The 19,137-nt window shown below is 40.0% G+C and overlaps 1 protein-coding gene across 1 annotated transcript; it reads left to right on the top strand.

Moving 5' to 3' along the window:
* Window positions 1–9,821: 9,821 nt before the first annotated feature.
* On the top strand, window positions 9,822–11,989 carry LOC138871089 (uncharacterized). Its single transcript, XM_070148943.1, has 4 exons — window positions 9,822–9,878; window positions 10,773–10,931; window positions 11,179–11,462; window positions 11,722–11,989. Exons 1-4 carry the CDS (start codon window positions 9,822–9,824, stop codon window positions 11,987–11,989), a joined length of 768 nt encoding a protein of 255 aa, XP_070005044.1.
* Window positions 11,990–19,137: the final 7,148 nt, after the last annotated feature.

The raw sequence follows: 19,137 nt of genomic DNA, 5'->3' as shown, positions 1-19,137 counted from the left end.
TCGAGCTGCGGCACCAGATCCTCCGTGTCCCCCAGGAGATTAACATCCGAAGAAATCTCACGAATACGGGTCGGGCCTCACGCATGAACCACCGAGTGGGTGATACCCTCCTCAAACATCCTTATATCATCAGGATCGAGGTCCGAATCGGATCCATAGTCGTTGACCACAACACCTTTTCCTCTTTCAGCAGTTGAGGAGGAAGCACGACCAGGTATGGAGGACGAGGGTACATCCGAAACCATAACGGCAGCCTCAAAAATCTGCCCCCCCCCCCCCCGTCTATTGATACCCAATTTTCCCTATATATTTTGTAATATTCAAATACCTTCAAAATAGCATGTATATGCATATATAAGTATGTCCAAGTGTTTTATTATTTTTCCTTAATTTTTAAAGGTTTTAAACCAATTTATTTCTCTATGTTTTATCCATAAAACCCAATAATTATTTCCAAAATTATTATTTTTGGTAATTCGTTTATTGTACTTTTACATTTATGCTAAAATATAGCTAAGATAATTTTTGCATATTTTTATAAATTTATTTAGTATTTTTTAAAGTAAAATTGCATATAATTGCAATATTGGCCTCTTTTAAGATTTAATTGCGTTTATGGTTATAAAAATTAAGTCCAGTATTTTTAAATTGATAATTATATGTTATAATCATTCTAGTACTTTCAATTTATTTCCAAAATTTAATTTGCTATTTATTATAAAATAAATGGGGAAAATGGCTATTTAAAATCTAGCCAGATTTCATTTCAATTTAAGCCTAATTTGAACCCCAATTTGAACCCAATTTTCCCCGACCCAATTTCAAATTAAACCGACCCAGACCCAGATCCCCACCTAACACTTTAAATCCCAGCCGTTGATGATTTAGGTCAATGGCCACCGGCTTCCTTTACCATTTTTAACTCAAACCAACCCCTTAACCTAATTCACTTCCCACCTACTGTCGCCCTTGAAACCCCCTCCTCTCTCAACTCTCTCTGAAACTCTCATGAACCCTAGCCTCCACCCTCTCACCCCACCCTAATACCTACCTAATCCATGGCCTTCCGTGGTCATTGAGGCATATACCAGCCTTCCATGGCTTCTATGTATTTGTTCTTATAGTTTTAAGGCCAGACCTTCAAGGAGTCTGGTCCAGTCCTTGTTCGATTTCAGTTCATGTCTCTTCTCCGGTCATCCTTGACCTTTCTCCGGTCAGCCATGGCCGCTCGAGTCAGATCCTTGACTCTCCTGGTTAGATCGGTAAATTTTAGGACCTTTCTCACCTTTTCTGGGTTTTCTGAAACCCTAATCTCTAAGATCTTTTTGATTTCTTTCATATCTACCTTAGATCTGTGCTTACCTTGAACTTTTAAGCATTTTCTTGAAGTTTCTTTAACTTTGCTCTCAAAACGACTCTTTATCTTTTCCGATTAGGGTTCTTCTTTTAAGTTATTTCAAAATCTATTCTCTGATTTTAAAGTGTTTCTGATATTGCTATGTTTTGCTCATGTTGTTCTTCTATCTGAGTTAGCATGTTTAAAAAACCCTAATTTCTTTTAGCTGTTTGTTAGATGAGTGCTTGTTTGGTTAAGTTTTTGTTCGATTTATTTGTTTATCATCTTTTAAGCTCGACTATTGTTGAAAAAAAAACCTATGTCTTGGGTCTGAAACTGTTCGTTTGAATACCTGACTCGATTTGAAGTTCCTTGTTTCAGAATCTCTTTTTCTTTATGTGATTCCTCTGATTCTGGGTTTTATTATCTTTAAAACTCGACTATGCTTGAAACCCTAACTTTTCAAAAGGTTTTCTCTTCTGCTACTATGAGACCTTGCATGTTTCTGATACTTTGTTTTCTCCATTGTTGACTCAATGTGACTTGACCTACTTGATTACTATGCTTCGAATGTTTGCTTTACTACTGAACCTTATGCTTATTTCTGTATGCTGTTTCTTTTGCCAATGTGTTTGGCCTCGCATGTCTGGTGTCTCTACTCACTCTGTTTAAATGCTAAAGTGCAGAAGCATGTTACTTCCTTGATTGATCTTGATCTTGTGACTGACTTTAGAACTTTTCTTTTATGAACTCAAATTTCACTCACCTATTTAAAGTTAATTGATTCTTTTACTTTATTATGATATTTTGCCTTACTGAATCCTTTCCCAAAATAAGCATATTTCTGTACTTAGACCTGATTACTTACTTAATGTTTTTACTACCCCTTTTATGACAATAAACAGTCTGCCTACAAATTGATTCGTCTTTCCTTATTTTTTGAATCTGTTACCCCCGTTAAACAAGTGATCTCTTGATTAAAGGGGAATCACTTGGTTAGCTGATTCTGACTGTTATTGTTTCCATATTTGTATTGAAACTTTAATTATTTTCTTATTTCTCACATGTTTTCAAAACTATAAATACGCTGCACCCCTCTTCTTTTAAAGACACGAACACTTGAGTTCAAAACACACACTTCACTCAAAACTCTCTTTTCTCTGTTACTACTTGTGTTGCTGCCTTACCTAGCCAGCTGAAAGCCAAGGCTAGGCTGTGGGGAAATTTGCTTACTTTCTTTCTGCATTTGCTTCTTTACTGGTATGTTTTAATTAATCTTCAGCATCAATAACAACATGTTTCTTTACTATTTCTTGCACTCTTGCCTGTTTCCTGCTTGTGTTTAATCAAGTTCCATGATTAAACATGCTGTAATCTGCCCCTTTCCCTTCTGAATTAATGTTTTTCCTTATGTATGAATTCTGTCAGTCACTTATTATGACTTATGAATCCCAAACCCCCATATCCCCTATGTGTTTGTATTCTTTGATTGGTTTGAGGGCATGTCAGCATTAGACATTGCTGTGCATAACCCAAACCTGCCCCTCTCTAGGGTCATATACTTCATATCCCCTCTATGTGTTGTATTCTCTGGCTGGTTTATGGGCATGCTGGTATCATCTATTGTTGTGCATGTCCAAAACCTGACCCCCTCCTAGGGTCATATGCTCCCACTAATGAACTCCCAAACCCCTGACCCCTTTGTATCAAAATGCTGATTCTATAGTGTTAACACTACTATTTTCAAATTACCCTTACCCCCTTACTATTCTCAACCCAGTTTTAAACAACTCTCTGCTCCTGCACTTCCACTATACTCTTAGACTTGGGTTCTACCCTTCTTGTGTGAGCCTTGCCTTGGGACCCATGAGCTCCCTCTGAACTGGGACACATAAGGACTGGCCCTTCCACACTGCACTCATTCTTGTCTGGTTATGCAAACTTGGGTTTAAGCACTGACCGGGGTCCCTTGAGACCCTTAGGAAACTTTGACATACCCAGGTCTGAGAAAGGCTTTGAAACAAATGGCTTTTGAGGTGGTTTATTCCATAACTTAGAGAGGAAGTCATGAATTAGGCTTCCTCTGGTTGTAACTTTTTTTTTTCTTTTTACACTTTTCTGATGTAATTCGTTATTCAATTTGTAATAATTTGTAATAAACGTTGGGGTTTGGCTAGTGAAAAGGGCTGGGTAATTGTGCATGCTTAAGGGTAGATATCATGCCTATAAGACCTAAAATTATGTATATTTAACTCTGCAATTTAGATATCATGCCTATAAGATCTGTTTTCACTAAAATTCTGCATGTTCTACATCTAGAAAATATGCCTATAGGACCTAGAGTCTGCATGTTTAACTCTGCATTTAGAGAATATGCCTATAGGACCTAAAGTTTGCATGTTTAACTCTGCATTTAGAGAACCTGTCTATAGGACTCGTTTAAATTCTGCATGCTTAACTCTGCATTTAGAAAACCTGTCTAGAGGACTTGTCCTATATTCTGCATTACCACACTTAGACACCATGTTCTTAGGATCTAACTGGTTATCATCTAGCATCATATCCAGTAGTTTAAATCAATACCCTTTTATAGAAATCATGCCTATAGGGAATTGCGAGTAAATTCTGCCTGCTTCATTACACGTTCAACTAGATATCATGTTTATAGGAATTAAATCAACAATAATAGATATCATGCCTACATGATCTGAAACCAGTCTAGTTTAAAATCAGCCTAATTCATATTGTCCTAAACTAGTTTTTAAACAACTCTCTCACCTTCTGTTAATATGGTTTAGAAAGCATGCCTGTAGGATCTCAAATCGTTTGTTTTAAAATGGTTACTGCTTTTCCACATTCTGAATGAGTAATAGATGTCATGTTTATAGGATATCACCCAAACACTTAGGCAAGCCTTAGGTGTTAACAACAATAAAACTGAATCCGCCTTTGTTAATCGGTAATTGCTATAACCAGCAGGCAGGCCTGATTCAGACTTCTTATCTGAGTTATGTAATAAACTAGTATGCTTCAATAATTAAAACTCCCCTCGCCTTTATTATTTTTTAATTTAGACCCTAAATGTATGTTTAAGTCATGCTATTTATATGTTTTGCTTGAGGAGGTATACATGAGCCTTTTATTTGTTTACATGCTTCCCCTAATGTGCAGTACTATGTGTTTTTGTATGTCGCCTTAGATTTTTCACCATTTTGAAACCTAAAGTCAGCCTAATATCCCACCCCTTTAGGAATAGTAGTCCTAAGTTCCTCCGAGACTGATAAGAATGAGACGGGTAATAGCATGCAATAGTGGTCGAAACCAATTCGCGTTTTAATACCTTAACGGGGTGGGGAGGGTAGATATGCATATGATGTCCGGTGCACTAATACCACGTGTATCCCCTCTTTTGAGGAGTGTCATACCGGGTATTGCATTGATGTGATCCATATTACAAACAAACCTAGGACACCCCTTTTACATTTATAAGCTTGCTTAGATTGTAATTCTTTTCAAATTCCTCTTTTTCACTAATTGTTTTCAAACACTTGTGTATGTGAACCTAAATCCCCTACTATTTGATCCCTACTTGTCTATTTGCTAATTGTACAAATTCAGAAAAACTGTCTTGCCGGGTACCACACTAGTGGATCCTGAGGAGTGCCTAACACCTTCCCCTTAGGATAATTTCAAGCCCTTACCCTATCTCTAGTTATCAAACGTAGTTGTAGATGAACCCTATAGGTGCCCTAACGCACCTTAAAAATCGTTAGGTGGCGACTCTTTAAAAATGCAAACCCCGTTCCCAAAAGGAATGAGTTGTCCCATACCCAAATGTCATGAGCCCGATTCCCGATGGAAGGGAAAAAAGGGGGCACGACAGCATGGTGACTCTGCTGGGGATATTTAGGCTTTTACCACTTCAGATTTTTCTTGTGAATTTGTACCCTCCCTTATGTGCAATTACTTGTTTAAATTCCTTTAATAGTTTAATTTCTTTTCAAAGCAAAACTGACTTATCTTTTTCGTTTCTTTCCTTTATTACTGCTTTAAATTATAAAACTGCTGTATTTATTGCTTTCTTAACGTGCAAATATGTGCCAACATGCTTTTAATTATTGCATAGTCATGCTCAACATCATACTCCACTCGTGCCAAACAAATACCATAGCAACTCTTATAATGAGTGGTTGCGCTTTTCCTATATTATCACCCCCTAAATTCGGAAAGACATATTTGCGGTAAAATTAGTCGATCAGTGGTGCAATAGACAGTTCTGTGACTTCCCTCTTGAGTTGTCTGCTCAAGGGTACCAGTCTAAAACCCCATAGAAACCTTACTCTGTTCAAATTGTGCATGCATCTTGGTCAAACCTACCCGGGTCAGTTATGTTATCCACATAATGATCCTTTAAGATAGCCTTGTCCAAAGTCCACTGGGTTTCCTTAAACCCAAACGGACATCATCACATTCTGTGCATTTATTTGAAGAACTAAATGCTTCATGCTAATTATTGGTATTAAATAGTCGAGTCTGGTGGGGGTAAGGGCCTAACCTTATTTGTCTTGAAGAAATATGAAGAACGAGGTCCCCAGCTTTGGTATGGTTAGCACACCCTCACTCTTACTAGACTAGCGGATAAATCTTCCGTCAAATGACCAAATCAATGAATGGAAAGAGAGGGCCTCCAAATCCAGCGAAAAACTGGAATATCTGGAATACAGCCTGCTGGAATTGGAAAGAAAAGTGGGGAAGAGAGTCACCGACTGCCAAAATGCTGAACGGAACGAAGGAGAACACCTGACAAAGGCATTTTTACTGGTGAACCTACGTGAGCTGGAGGATTTGATCAACGAGAGCATTCAACTTGAGGAAGGTCCTTCTGGGACCAAATAGATAGGAGTTTATCTTTTCGCTTTATAAAATGTAATAAGGCCAAGGGCCATTAGTGACTTCTTATTTCCTGTCAATTTGGGATTAGTCTATCTTTATCAATAAAATGAGTCATTTAGCTAAGTTCTCCAAATCAATTTGTCGCTAGGCCTACCTCGGGCACAACGAGGTCCCCAAATTAGGACACGATTTACATTCCCGCACTATGTGTTTAAATATTGCAATACTTCCTATAATCCTCACTAACTTGGTTACCTTTTTGTTTTATTATTCCCCTCCCCAAAGGTTAGTTCGTACACTCTGGCAACATCATCCTATTCCACGAGATCTAGGGGCCCTCTACCCACTCCTCCTCTTAGTCTTGTCAAAAACAAGAACAAAGGGAAGATGGAAGATTTGAACTACGTCAGAAAGGAGAATTCAACTAAATGGGTATAGGCCACTCATGGTCATGGTACTCAGGTTCCTAAGGAAAATGCATCCCAACTTGAACAAAAACTGCTGAAATTCCAAGAAGAGCTTGATCAGGTTCGGAGCTTGGAAAATCTGTCATTTTCCCTTACCACTCCAGATATCAATTTCCCAAACGCTCAGAACCCCACACCTCCGCAGATTATCCCAAAGCCACAGAACCATCCCACTCCTCACCATCACTGCAACACCTGCCATCTCCCAAACAACACTCCACTACTCATCCCAGAACCCCAAAACTCCACAAATGTCCACTTCTACACTGACCATAGCACCCCCATCTACGTGGAGACCATGCCACACTCCACCCAACCTATCTCAAGCACACCCGAGTCTGATGATAAGGATTTGATCATCAGGAACCTGGTTGAGGAACTTAAGAAATTGACTAGCCGGATTCAAGGCGTTGAAGGAAGCAAGGGAATTGAGGGCTGAACTATGAAGATCTTTACATACAGCCCGATGTCAAACTGCCCGAGGGGTACAAACCTCCGAAATTCAAAATGTTTGATGGTATAGGGGATCCAAGGGTCCATTTGAGAACATACTGTGACAAGCTGGTTGGAGTAGGGAAAGACGAGAGAATCCGCATGAAGCTTTTTATGAGGAGTTTGAAAGGAGATGCTTTTTCCTGGTACATCATCCAAGATCCAAAGAAATGGTCAAGCTGGGTAAGCATGGCATCCGACTTTATGGACAGGTTCAGGTTTAACACAGAGAATGCGCTGGATGTGTTCAATATTCAGAATCTAGAGAAGAAGCCTATAGAAACATTTCGCGAGTATGCCACTCATTGGAGGTCTGAAGATGCTAAGGTCAGACCTGCCTTAGAGGAGGAACAGATGAAAAAATTCTTTGTCCGGGCCTAGGACCCACAATACTATGAATGACTAATGATGATTGAAAACCACAAATTTTCTAACATTATCAAACTGGGTGAAAGAATTGAAGAGGGTATCAAAATCGGTATGGTTACAAACTTCGAGTCCTTGCAAGCTACAAATAAGGCTTAACAGTCCAGTGGTGTGTCCAAGAAAAGGAACGTAGGAGCCGTAATGGTTGCACAGAGAACTAAATTTCCCATCAAATACCAAACTTATAAATCACCTCCACCTCCCACATATCAACCTACTTCACCCAGATACTCCCAGCCCGCTCACGTCTACCAAACCTACAATGCTCAGCCCTCCCACTATCAATCACTTCCTACGTGCCAAAACTTCTCTAGACCCCGATCAAATTTTGACCGCATACCTCCAAAACAATACACAACCATCGCTGAACCCATTGACCAGTTGTATGAAAGACTCAAGGTTGCTGGTTATGTCACCCCCATCCTTGCTGCATCTCCTAAAAACCCTTCTCAGTGGATTAACCCATAAAATCATGTGCATACCATTCCGGCATGAAAGGGCACACAATCGATGAATGTCGTTCTTTGAAAGACAAGATCCAGTCTTTAATTGATAACAAGGTCATTGTGGCAAAGGAACCCACCCCAAATGTCTGCAACAACCCTCTACCAGACCATAAGGGTGGAGGTATCCATATGATTGAAATAGAGGACGATTGGGATCCCGAGGGATCAATCAGGTTGATCGCAGAAGGTGATGAACCAAAGAAGCCAATAGTTACTCTTAATCCAATCGTAGTCCAGATTCAACCATTTGGGGACGCTGAGGTAAATATGTCTGTGCCACTTGAGTTTGAAGAAACGGCATCTGCAAAGACACCAGTGCCAATTGAGGTTGAATTCATATCTCCGGTAAATGCGCCCACACCGTTTGAAGTTGCAGTTCTACCTCCCAAGGAACATACTCCGTTCTGAGTAAAGGTAGCCATGCCGATCCTAGTGGTGATGTTGACCATGGCACCATTCCATACAAAGGTTGTACCCTGGGACTATACAACCGAGGCAAGAAGGAAAGGCAAGGTTAGGTTCGAAGAAACTGTTGCAGCATAGAGTATGACATGAACTGGGAGAGTCTATACCCTGGAACATCTAGCTGAGTCAAGCAAGTAGGCCTCCAATCGGTCACCCATCATTGAGACAGGTCCAAACGATCTTTGGAGAAAGATACAGGCCAAGGAATACTCGGTCATTGGCTAGTTGAACAAAATACCGGCGCAAATCTCCATTCTTGTTTTGCTACAAAATTCCGAGGCACACAAGATTGCTCTATTAAGGGTGCTAAGTGAAGCATAAGTACCAAGCAACATCACTTGCAGAGAAATAGATAACATGGTAGGACAGGTGTTGGAGAGCCATAAGATCACTTTTCATGAGGATGAGGTACCACCTGAGGGGTTGGGGCACAACAAAGTGCTACACATCATCGTGCAATGCGAAAATTATTTCATCACTAGAATCCTGATCGACGGGGGTTCTAGTCTCAACATTTGTCTACTAGTAACGCTTAAGAAGCTAGGTAAATGGCTGCATGAGATAAAGGACGGAGCCATCAACGTGAAAACCTTCGACGGTTCCCAAAAGTCCACCATTGGGGAGATTAGTCTATGCTTGCAAATGGGGCCAACCTGGTTCGATGTTGATTTCCAGGTGATAGATGTGCCAGTATCCTATAATCTGCTGTTGGGACGACTATGGATTCATGTTGATGGGGCCGTAGCATCAACACTATATTAGTCCGTAAAGTTCGAATGGAATCACCAGGAAGTGATCATTCACGGTGACGGTAGCAACCCTATATACAGTCGCCAGATCATTCCAGCAATCGAAGGAAGAAGGAAGCTAGGTGGAGAGACTTACCATCACATTGAACGGGTAAATGCTGTTGACAAAGACAAATGGTGGGATAACAAGATCAAGAGTATACTGAATTTGAATGGGTACGAACATGGAAAGGGGCTTGACAAGAACCTCCAAGGAATCACTAAGCCCATAAAGCTCACGAAACATAGCACTACTTTCGGTCTGGGATATGAGTACACCTGGGAAGAATTCAACAACTGGTCACCACCATGACACGGTCCTTACTATCCACTGGAGCAGCCAATACCACATCTGGAGCAGACCTTCCAACCGACCGATATTATTTATGGGTCAGAAGAAGAAGAAGCACTTGCGGCGGTGAAGAACTTATTTCTAGAAGACAATGATATGGATTGTTGTGTTGTTCTCGAGGAGGAGGGAGAGGAAGGTCCTTCAATACAGGCTGTAAGCATAGGGGCATGCCTCAATAACTGGACCATCAGGACAACCAGACCCCGACGAGCCTCGGGGTAGCAAGGCTAAAACAAGCATCATGCACTGTTTTTATTTACTATATGATTTTCCTTTCACATTTTAATTCTCGCAATAAGATCTGCAATGTTCAAAATGATTATGCAATTTATCAAAGATTTTTGACTTTTTCTTATGTATCAGCACTTATTATTATTTTTTCTTTCTCTCATTACTTTACTTATACAGCATTACTATTACTTATCTTGATGAACCAATGACTGTGACGTGCAATGAGACAATGCAACAAACGGACATTGATTCAGAGGAAGATGACATCCATAGGAGATTATCAAAGAAGTTGAGAACAGACCTAAGTCCAACCTGGACGAGACCAAAATTTTTAACTTGGGAGATGCAGAAAACGTCAAGGAAATATGAATCAGCGTCCACTTATCACCGTCAGAAAAGAAGGAATACACAGAATTTCTAAAGGAATATGAGGACATATTCGCTTGGTCGTATGATGACATGACTGGTCTGAGTACGTCTGTTGTGGCTCACAAACTGCCAACCGATCCGACATGTTCTCCGGTGATGCAAAAGTGCAGAAAGTTCAAGCCTGGTATGAGTTTGAAAATTAAGGAAGAAGTCACTAAGCAAGTCAAAGCTAAGGTTCTCAGGGTAGTAGAATACCCGACATGGCTAGCCAACATCGTGCCAGTGCCAAAGAAGTATGGGAATGTCAGAGTCTGTGTCGATTACCGGGATCTCAACCGGGCCAGTCCGAAAGATGACTTTCCTTTACCGAACATACACATCCTGATTGACAATTGCGCCAAGCACGAGCTACAGTCATTTGTAGATTGTTTCGTGGGTTATCATCAGATCTGGATGGATGAAGAAGATGCTGAGAAAATGGTTTTCATTATGCCGTGGGGAATGTACTGTTACAAGATAATGCCGTTTTGCCTGAAGAATGCACAGGCCACCTACATGAGGGCCATGACTACCATTTTCCATGACATGATACACAAGGAGATAGAGGTATATGTAGATGATGTTATCATCAAGTCCAAGAAGGCCACTGATCACATGGAATATTTGAGGAAGTTCTTTAATAGATTGCGAAGGTACAACCTGAAGCTGAATCCCGCGAAGTGCGCATTTGGGGTTCCTGCTGGAAAATTGCTTGGGTTTATTGTGAGTCGCCGAGGAATAGAACTAGATCTATCAAAAGTCAAAGCTATCCAGGAAATGCCACCGCTGTCAGATACATGCATACATGATAAAGGTGCCTCCAAATGAGCTTAATGCAACAAGCTCACTGTGGCCGTTCGCCGCCTGGGGAATGGATGTCCGTGGACCAATTGAGCCTGCTGCATCCAACGGATACAGGTTTATCTTAGTAGCAATCGACTATTTCACCAAATGGGTTGAAGTAGCATCTTGCAAAGCAGTGACTAAGAAAGTCGTGGCAGACTTTGTCCGCGACCGCATTCTTTGTCGATTCGAAATTCTAGAGTCAATCATTACTGATAATGGCTCCAACCCCAATAGCGACCTGATGAAAGCTATGTGTGAAACCTTCAAGATCAAACACAAGAATTCCACAGCCTATAGGGCTCAAATGAATGGAGTTGTAGAAGCTGCCAACAAGAATATCAAGAAGATATTGAGGAAATTGATAGAGAAGCATAAACAGTGGCATGAGAAGTTATCATTTGCTCTATTGAGGTATCGCACCACAGTTCGTACATCAACTGGGGCAACCCCCTATATGCTAGAATGGTACAGAGGCAGTCATTCCCACTGAGGTAGAAATTCCTTCCCTAAGGATCATAGAGGAAGCTGAGCTCGATGACGCAGAGCGGGTGAAAAGTCGTTTTGAGCAACTAGCCCTTAAAGACGGAAAGAGAATGAATGCAGTTTGCCATGGTCAACTCTATCAGAACAGAATGTCCAGAGCATTCAACAAAAGAGTCAAGCCGAGACAATTCACACCAGGACAGCTGGTGTTGAAGAAACTTTTCTACATCAGGATGAAGGCAAAGGGAAATTCTCTCCCAACTAGCAGGGTCCATACATGGTTCACTGGGTTTTGACAGGAGGAGCCCTCACACTTGCAGAAATGGACGGAGAAGTCTGGCCAAAACCAATCAACTCAGATGCAGTCAAGCGCTACTCTGTGTAATCCTTATGCTTCCCTTATATGACATAATTTGAACTATGCCTGACTTGATTCCCATTTAAGAGGGGATACGTAGGCAGCCCTATGGGTTCGATCACAATTCAATAAAATTTTCATTTCTCCCGCAATTGGAAACTGGGACAGAATTTTGAGGAGGACCCTCAAAATTCCGAAGTAATTTCAGACAATCATCGCAAGCAACGATCAAAAACATCAACCCATTAAACTGGGGCAGAATTTTGAGAAGGACCTTCAAAATTCCGTATCAAGAGAGGCTGCAATGTCCTGAACCGCGTCACAGTCGTCGGTTCATCTAAAAGGTTATTCTTAATTATATACTTATGTCACATTTTTTACTAAATCATGCATGTTTATTACTGAAATTGCCTTGTTTAGCAACGATACCCCAATAATACAAACAGTATCACCATATAAAAGCCGAGCAGGTCAAGCAGAGCCAGCGGGGATACGAACTAACCACCCCCTTTACAAAACTCATGATTTTTCTTTGGATGCAGACATTTGGATTGCAAAATCATCAAACATACTATACACTCACCAGATGAACATTGTTCGGGAATACAACTCTCAGAACCGTTGCACTTATCCACATTTGCTATCCATACACACTAGTGACATTCTTTGTGTCACAATGTCCCCAGCAGTCACAACATTGTAACCTGCTATCAGCTAAGAAAGCTCTATGACCACTTGCCATTTTATTTATTGCATAAGGATATCATTTTGCCTTCTGAGACTAAACGTTGTCTCCATCTCTATTTCTGCATTGCAGGCTACCATTCTGCCTTCCGAGACTATACGCTGTCTCCATATGTATTTTTGCATTGCATAAGGCTACCATTCTGCCTTCCGATACTAAACGCTGTCTCCATCTGCATTTTTGCACTGCATAAGGCTACCATTCTACCTTCCGAGACTAAACACTGTCTCCATCTGCATTTCTGCATTGCATAAGACTACCATTTTGCCTTCCGAGACTAAACGCTGTCTCCATCTGCATTTCTGCACTGCATAAGGATACCATTCTGCCTTCCGAGACTAAACGCTGTCTCCATCTGCATTTCTGCATTGCATAATGCTACCATTATGCCTTACGAGGTTAAGCTCTACCTCCATCTGCATCTGCATGGCTGAAAGATTGCCGCATACTGCATCCGCATGGCTGAAAGATCGCCGCATACTGCATCTGCATGGCTGAAAGATCGCCTCCGCACGGCTGAAAGATCACCTCATACTGCATTTCATGGGCTGAAAGATCGCCACATACTACATCTCATGGGCCAAAAGATCGCCAAATTATCCAAAGGCATTATCGTTCGGAGGCACCATTTTCATAGCCCGAGAACACCGTCGTGGCCCGAGGATCCCTTTTAATCTTTTGCATATCATTATTCAAAGGCGTCATGGTTCGGAGACACTATCCTCATAGCCCGAGAGCATCATTTCATGGCCTGTGAATCCCTATTAGATGCTTCATGGCCCAGGACGTCATGGTCTAAAGGACATCATCCTAACCGTCCAAAGACAACATTCATGGTCCGACAGGAACTTGCATCATGTTTAAATTCATGCACAGTATACGCCTGTATTGTTTCTAATTGCAGGTACACCGGCAAGCAACGACCATCCCGACAGAAGCAAGCCCGCTCCAGCTCCCACAACCATATCAAACCTTAACCATTCTCGCAAGCCGCCCACTCACCCCATCTTGGGTATTGCGTCCGTTCTTGGAGAGTCTCCATCAACATATTTCGCCGACAGATCCTGAATTATATATGGCCTGATTCCTGTAAAACCAGGGATATGTAGGCAGCTCAGAAGCCAGGGCACGACCTAACTTCTTTGAACTGTTTCGTTCGGTCAAAATTGGTCATTATATCTTTACCCGACAATTCTTTCATCCTTCCCGAGTAAAGAGGGGCAGCTGTTGATACCCAATTTTCCATATATATTTTGTAATATGCAAATACCTTCAAAATAGCATGTATATACATGTATAAGTATGTCAAAGTGTTTTATTATTTTTTCCTTAATTTTTAAAGGTTTTAAACCAATTTATTTCTCTATTTTTATCCATAAAACCCAATAATTATTTCCAAAATTATTATTTTTGGTAATTAGTTTATTGGACTTTTATATTATGCTAAAATATAGCTAATATAATTTTCACATATTTTTACAAATTTATTTAGTATTTTTTAAAGCAAAATTGCATATAATTGCAATATTGGTCTTTTAAGATTTAATTGCGTTTATGGTAATAAAAATTAAGTCAGGTATTTTTAAATTGATAATTATATGTTATAAATCATTCTAGTACTTTCAATTTATTTCCAGAATTTAATTTGCTATTTTTTATAAAATAAATGGGGAAAATGACTATTTAAAATCTAGCCAGATTTCATTTCAATTTCAGCCTAATTTGAACCCCAATTTGAACCCAATTTACCCTGACCCAATTTCAAATTAAACCGACCTAGACCCGGATCCCCGCCTAACCCTTTAAATCCTAGCCGTTGATCATTTAGATCAACGACCACTGGTTGCCCTTACCATTTTTAACTCAGACCAACCCCTTTACCTAATTCACTTCCCACCTACCGCCGCCCTTTAAACCCCCTCCTCTCTCAACTCTCTCTAAAACTCTCATGAACCCTAGCCTCCGCCCTCTTACCCCACCCTAATACCTACCTAATCCATGGTCTTCTGTGGTCATTTGAGGCATATACCAGCCTTCCATGGCTTCTATGTATTTGTTCTTATGGTTTCAAGGACAGGCCTTGAAGGAGTCTGGTCCAGGCCTTGTTCTATTTTAGTTCATGGCTCTTCTCCAGTCATCTTTGGCCTTTCTTCGGCCAGCCATGGCCGCTCGAGTCAGATCCTTGACTCTCCTGGTTAGATCGGTAAATTTCAGGACCTTTCTCACCTTTTCTGGGTTTTCTGAAACCCTAATCTCTAAGATCTTTTTGATTTCTTTCAAATCTACCTTAGATCCGTGCTTACCTTGAACTTTTAAGCATTTTTTCGAAGTTTCTTTAACTTTGCTCTCAAAACGACTCTTTATCTTTTCCGATTAGGGTTCTTCTTTTAAGTTATTTCAAAATCTATTCTCTGATTTTAACGTGTTTCTGATCTTGCTATGTTTTGCTCATGTTGTTCTTCTATCTGAGTTAGCATGTTTAAAAAACCCTAATTTCTTTTGGCTGTCTGTTAAATGAGTGCTTGTTTAGTTAAGTTTTTGTTCGATTTATTTGTTTATCATCTTTTAAGCTCGACTATTGTTGAAAAAAACCTATGTCTTGGGTCTGAAACTGTTCGTTTGAATACCTGACTCGATTTAAAGTTCCTTGTTTCAGAATCTCTTTTTCTTTATGTGATTCCTATGATGGGTTTTATTATCTTTAAAACTCGACTATGCTTGAAGCCCTAACTTTTCAAAAGGTTTTCTCGTCTACTAATGTGAGACCTTGCATGTTTCTGATACTTTGTTTTCTCCATTGTTGACTCAATGTGACTTGACCTACTTGATTACTATGCTTCGAATGTTTGCTTTACTACTGATCCTTATGCCTATTTATGTATGTTGTTTCTTTTGCCAATGGGTTTAGCCTCACATGTCTGGTGTCTCTACTCAGTCTGTTTAAATACTAATGTGCAGAAGCATGTTACTTCCTTGATTGATGTTGATCTTGTGACTGATTTCATAACTTTTCATTTATGAACTCTAATTTCACTCGCCTATTTAAAGTTAATTGATTTTTTTCCTTTATTATGATATTTTGCCTTACTGAATCCTTTCCCAAAATAAGCATATTTCTGTAGTTAGATCTGATTGCTTACTTAATGCTTTTACTACCCCTTTTATGGTAATAATCAGTCTACCTACAAACTGATTCGTCTTTCCTTATTTTTTGAATCTATTACCCCCGTTAATCAAGTGATCTCTTGATTAAAGGGGAATCACTTGGTTAATTGATTCCGACTGTTGTTGTTTCCATATTTGTATTGAAACTTTACTTATTACCTTATATCTCACATGTTTTCAAGAATATAAATACCCTGCACCCCTCTTCTTTCAAAGACACGAACACTTGAGTTCAGAACACACACTTCACTCAAAACTCTCTTTTCTCTGTTACTACTTGTGTTGCTGCCTTACCATGCCGGCTAAAAGCCATGGCTAGGCTGTGGGGAAATTTTCTTACTTTCTTTCTGCATTTTCTTCTTTACTGGCATGTTCTAATTAATCTTCAGCATCAACAACAACATGTTTCTTTACTATTTCTTGCACTCTTGCCTATTTCGTGCTTGTGTTTAATCAAGTTCTATGATTAGGCATGCTGTAATCTGCCCCTTTCCCTTCTGAATTAATGTTTTTCCTTATGTATGAATTTTGTCAGTCACTTATTATGACTTATGAATCCCAAACCTCCATATCCCCTATGTGTTTGTATTCTTTGGTTGGTTTGAGGGCATATCAGCATTAGACATTGTTGTGCATGACCCAAACCTGACCCTCCCTGGGGTCATTCCTTCATCTCCCCTCTATGTGTTGTATTCTCTTGTTGGTTTATGGGCATGCCAGCATCATCTATTGTTGTGCATATACAAAACCTGACCCCCTCATAGGGTCATACGCTCCATGTAATGAACTCCCAAACCCCGGACCCCTTTGTATCAAAATGTTGATTCTGTAGTGTTAACTTTATTACTACTATTTTCAAATTACCCTTACCCCCTTACTATTCTCAACCCAGTTTTAAACAACTCTCTACTCCTGCACTTCCACTATACTCTTAGACTTAGGTTCTTCCCCTCTTGTGTGAGCCTTACCTTGGGACCCATGAGCTCCTTCTAAACTAGGACACATAAGGGCTAGCCCTTCCGCACTGCACTCATTCCTGTCTGGTTATGCAAACTTGGGTGTAAGCACTGCTCGGAGTCCCTTGAGACCCTTAGGGAACTTTGACACACCCAGGTCTAAGAAAGGCTTTGAAACAAATGGAATTTGAGGTGGTTTATTCCATAACTCGGAGAGGAAGTCAAGAATCAGGCTTCCTTTGGTTGTAACATTTTTTTCTTTTTACACTTTTCTGATGTAATTCGTTATTCAGTTTGTAATAATTTGTAATAAATGTTGGGGTTTGGCTAGTGAAAAGGGCTGGGTAATTGTGCATACTTAAGGGTAGATATCATGCCTATAGGACCTAAAATTCTGCATATTTAACTCTGCAATTTAGATATCATGCCTATAAGATCTGTTTTCACTAAAATTTTACATGTTCTACATCTAGAGAATATGCCTATAGGACCTAAAGTCTGCATGTTTAACTTTGCATCTAGAGAATATTCCTATACAACCTAAAGTCTGCATGTTTAACTCTGCATTTAGAGAACCTGTCTATATGACTCGTTTAAATTCTGCATGCTTAACTCTGCATTTAGAGAACCTATCTATAGGACTCGTTTAAATTCTGCATGCTTAACTCTGCATTTAGAGAACCTGTCTAGAGGACTTGTCTTAGATTCTGCATTACCATATTTAGACACCATGTTCTTAGGATCTAACTGGTTATCATCTGGCATCATGTCCAGTATTTTAAAATCAGTAACCTTTTAGAGAAATCATGCCTATAGGAATTGCGAGTAAATTCTTCCTGCTTCATTACAGGTTCAACTAGATATCATGTTTATAGGAATTAAATCAGCAATAATAGATATCATGCCTACACGATCTGAAACTAGTCTAGTGTAAAATTAGCCTAATTCATATTGTTCTCAACTAGTTTTTAAACAACTCTCTCACCTTCTGTTAATACGGTTTAGAAAGCATGCCTGTAGGATCTCAAATCGTTTGTTTTAAAATGGTTACTACTTTGCCACATTCTGAACCTGTAATAGATATCATGTTTATAGGATCTCACCCAAACACTTAGGTAAGCCTTAGGTGATAACAACAATAAAACTGAATCCGCCTTTGTTAATCGATAATTGCTACAACCAGCAGGCAGGCCTGATTCAGACTTCTTATCTGAGTTATGTAATAAACTGGCCTGGTTCAACAATTAAAACTCCCCTCGCCTTTACTATTTTTAAATCCAGACCCTAAATGTATGTTTAAGTCATGCTATTTATGTGTTTTGCTTGAGGAGGTATACATAAGCCTTTTATTTGTTTACATGCTTCCTCTAATGTGCAGTACTATGTGTTTTTGTATGTCGCCTTAGATTTTTCACCTTTTGAAACCTAAAGTCAGCCTAATATCCCTCCCCTTTAGAAATAGTTGTCCTAAATTCCTCCGGGACTAATAAGAATGGGACGGGTAATAGCATACAATAGTGGTTGAGACCAATTTGCATTTTAATACCTTAACGGGGTGGGATGGTAGATATGGATATGATGACCGGTGTGCTAATACCACGTGTATCCCCTTTTTTGAGGAGTGTCATACCGGGTATTGCATTGATGTGATCCATATTACAAACAAACCTAGGACACCCCTTTTACATTCATAAGCTTGCTTAGATTGTAATTCTTTTCAAAATTCCTCTTTTTCACTAATTATTTTCAAACACTTGTGTATGTGAACCTAAATCCCCTACTATTTGAGCCCTACTTGTCTATTTGCTAATTGTACAAATTCACAAAAACTGTCTGGCCGGAAACAACGCTAGTGGATTCTGAGGGGTGCCTAACACCTTCCCCTTAGGATAATTTCAAGCCTTTACCCTATCTCTGGTTATCAAACGTAGTTGTAGATAAACCCTATAGGTGCCATAACGCACCTTAAAAATCGTTAGGTGGAGACTCTTCAAAAACGCAAACCCCGTTCCCAAAAGGAATGAGTTGTCCTATTCCCAAATGTCATGAACTCAATTCCCGATGGAAGGGAAAAAGGGGGCGCGACACCATCATGGCAGGTTGCTGATTAACGATTGTGGCAGGAATCTCTATCGACGGGGCAGATACGACGGCTGGTTCCATCTCTACGGGCGGAATGTTATCAACCCCGCCCCTGATCCTGTCAAGGGAGGGTCATCC

Source organism: Nicotiana sylvestris, chromosome 6 (assembly GCF_000393655.2).
Source record: "Nicotiana sylvestris chromosome 6, ASM39365v2, whole genome shotgun sequence".
Lineage (NCBI taxonomy): Eukaryota > Viridiplantae > Streptophyta > Magnoliopsida > Solanales > Solanaceae > Nicotiana > Nicotiana sylvestris.
This window is presented reverse-complemented; position numbering and strand designations above follow the sequence as displayed.

Coding starts and splice junctions, on each gene's coding strand:
- LOC138871089 (XM_070148943.1), top strand. CDS start 9,822: ATGGATTGTTGTGTTGTTCTCGAGGAGGAGGGAGAGGAAGGTCCTTCA. Junction 9,879..10,772: donor AAGGTCCTTCAATACAGGCT/GTAAGCATAGGG, acceptor GGTTATCATCAG/ATCTGGATGGATGAAGAAGA. Junction 11,463..11,721: donor AGCGACCTGATGAAAGCTAT/GTGTGAAACCTT, acceptor TCCTTCCCTAAG/GATCATAGAGGAAGCTGAGC.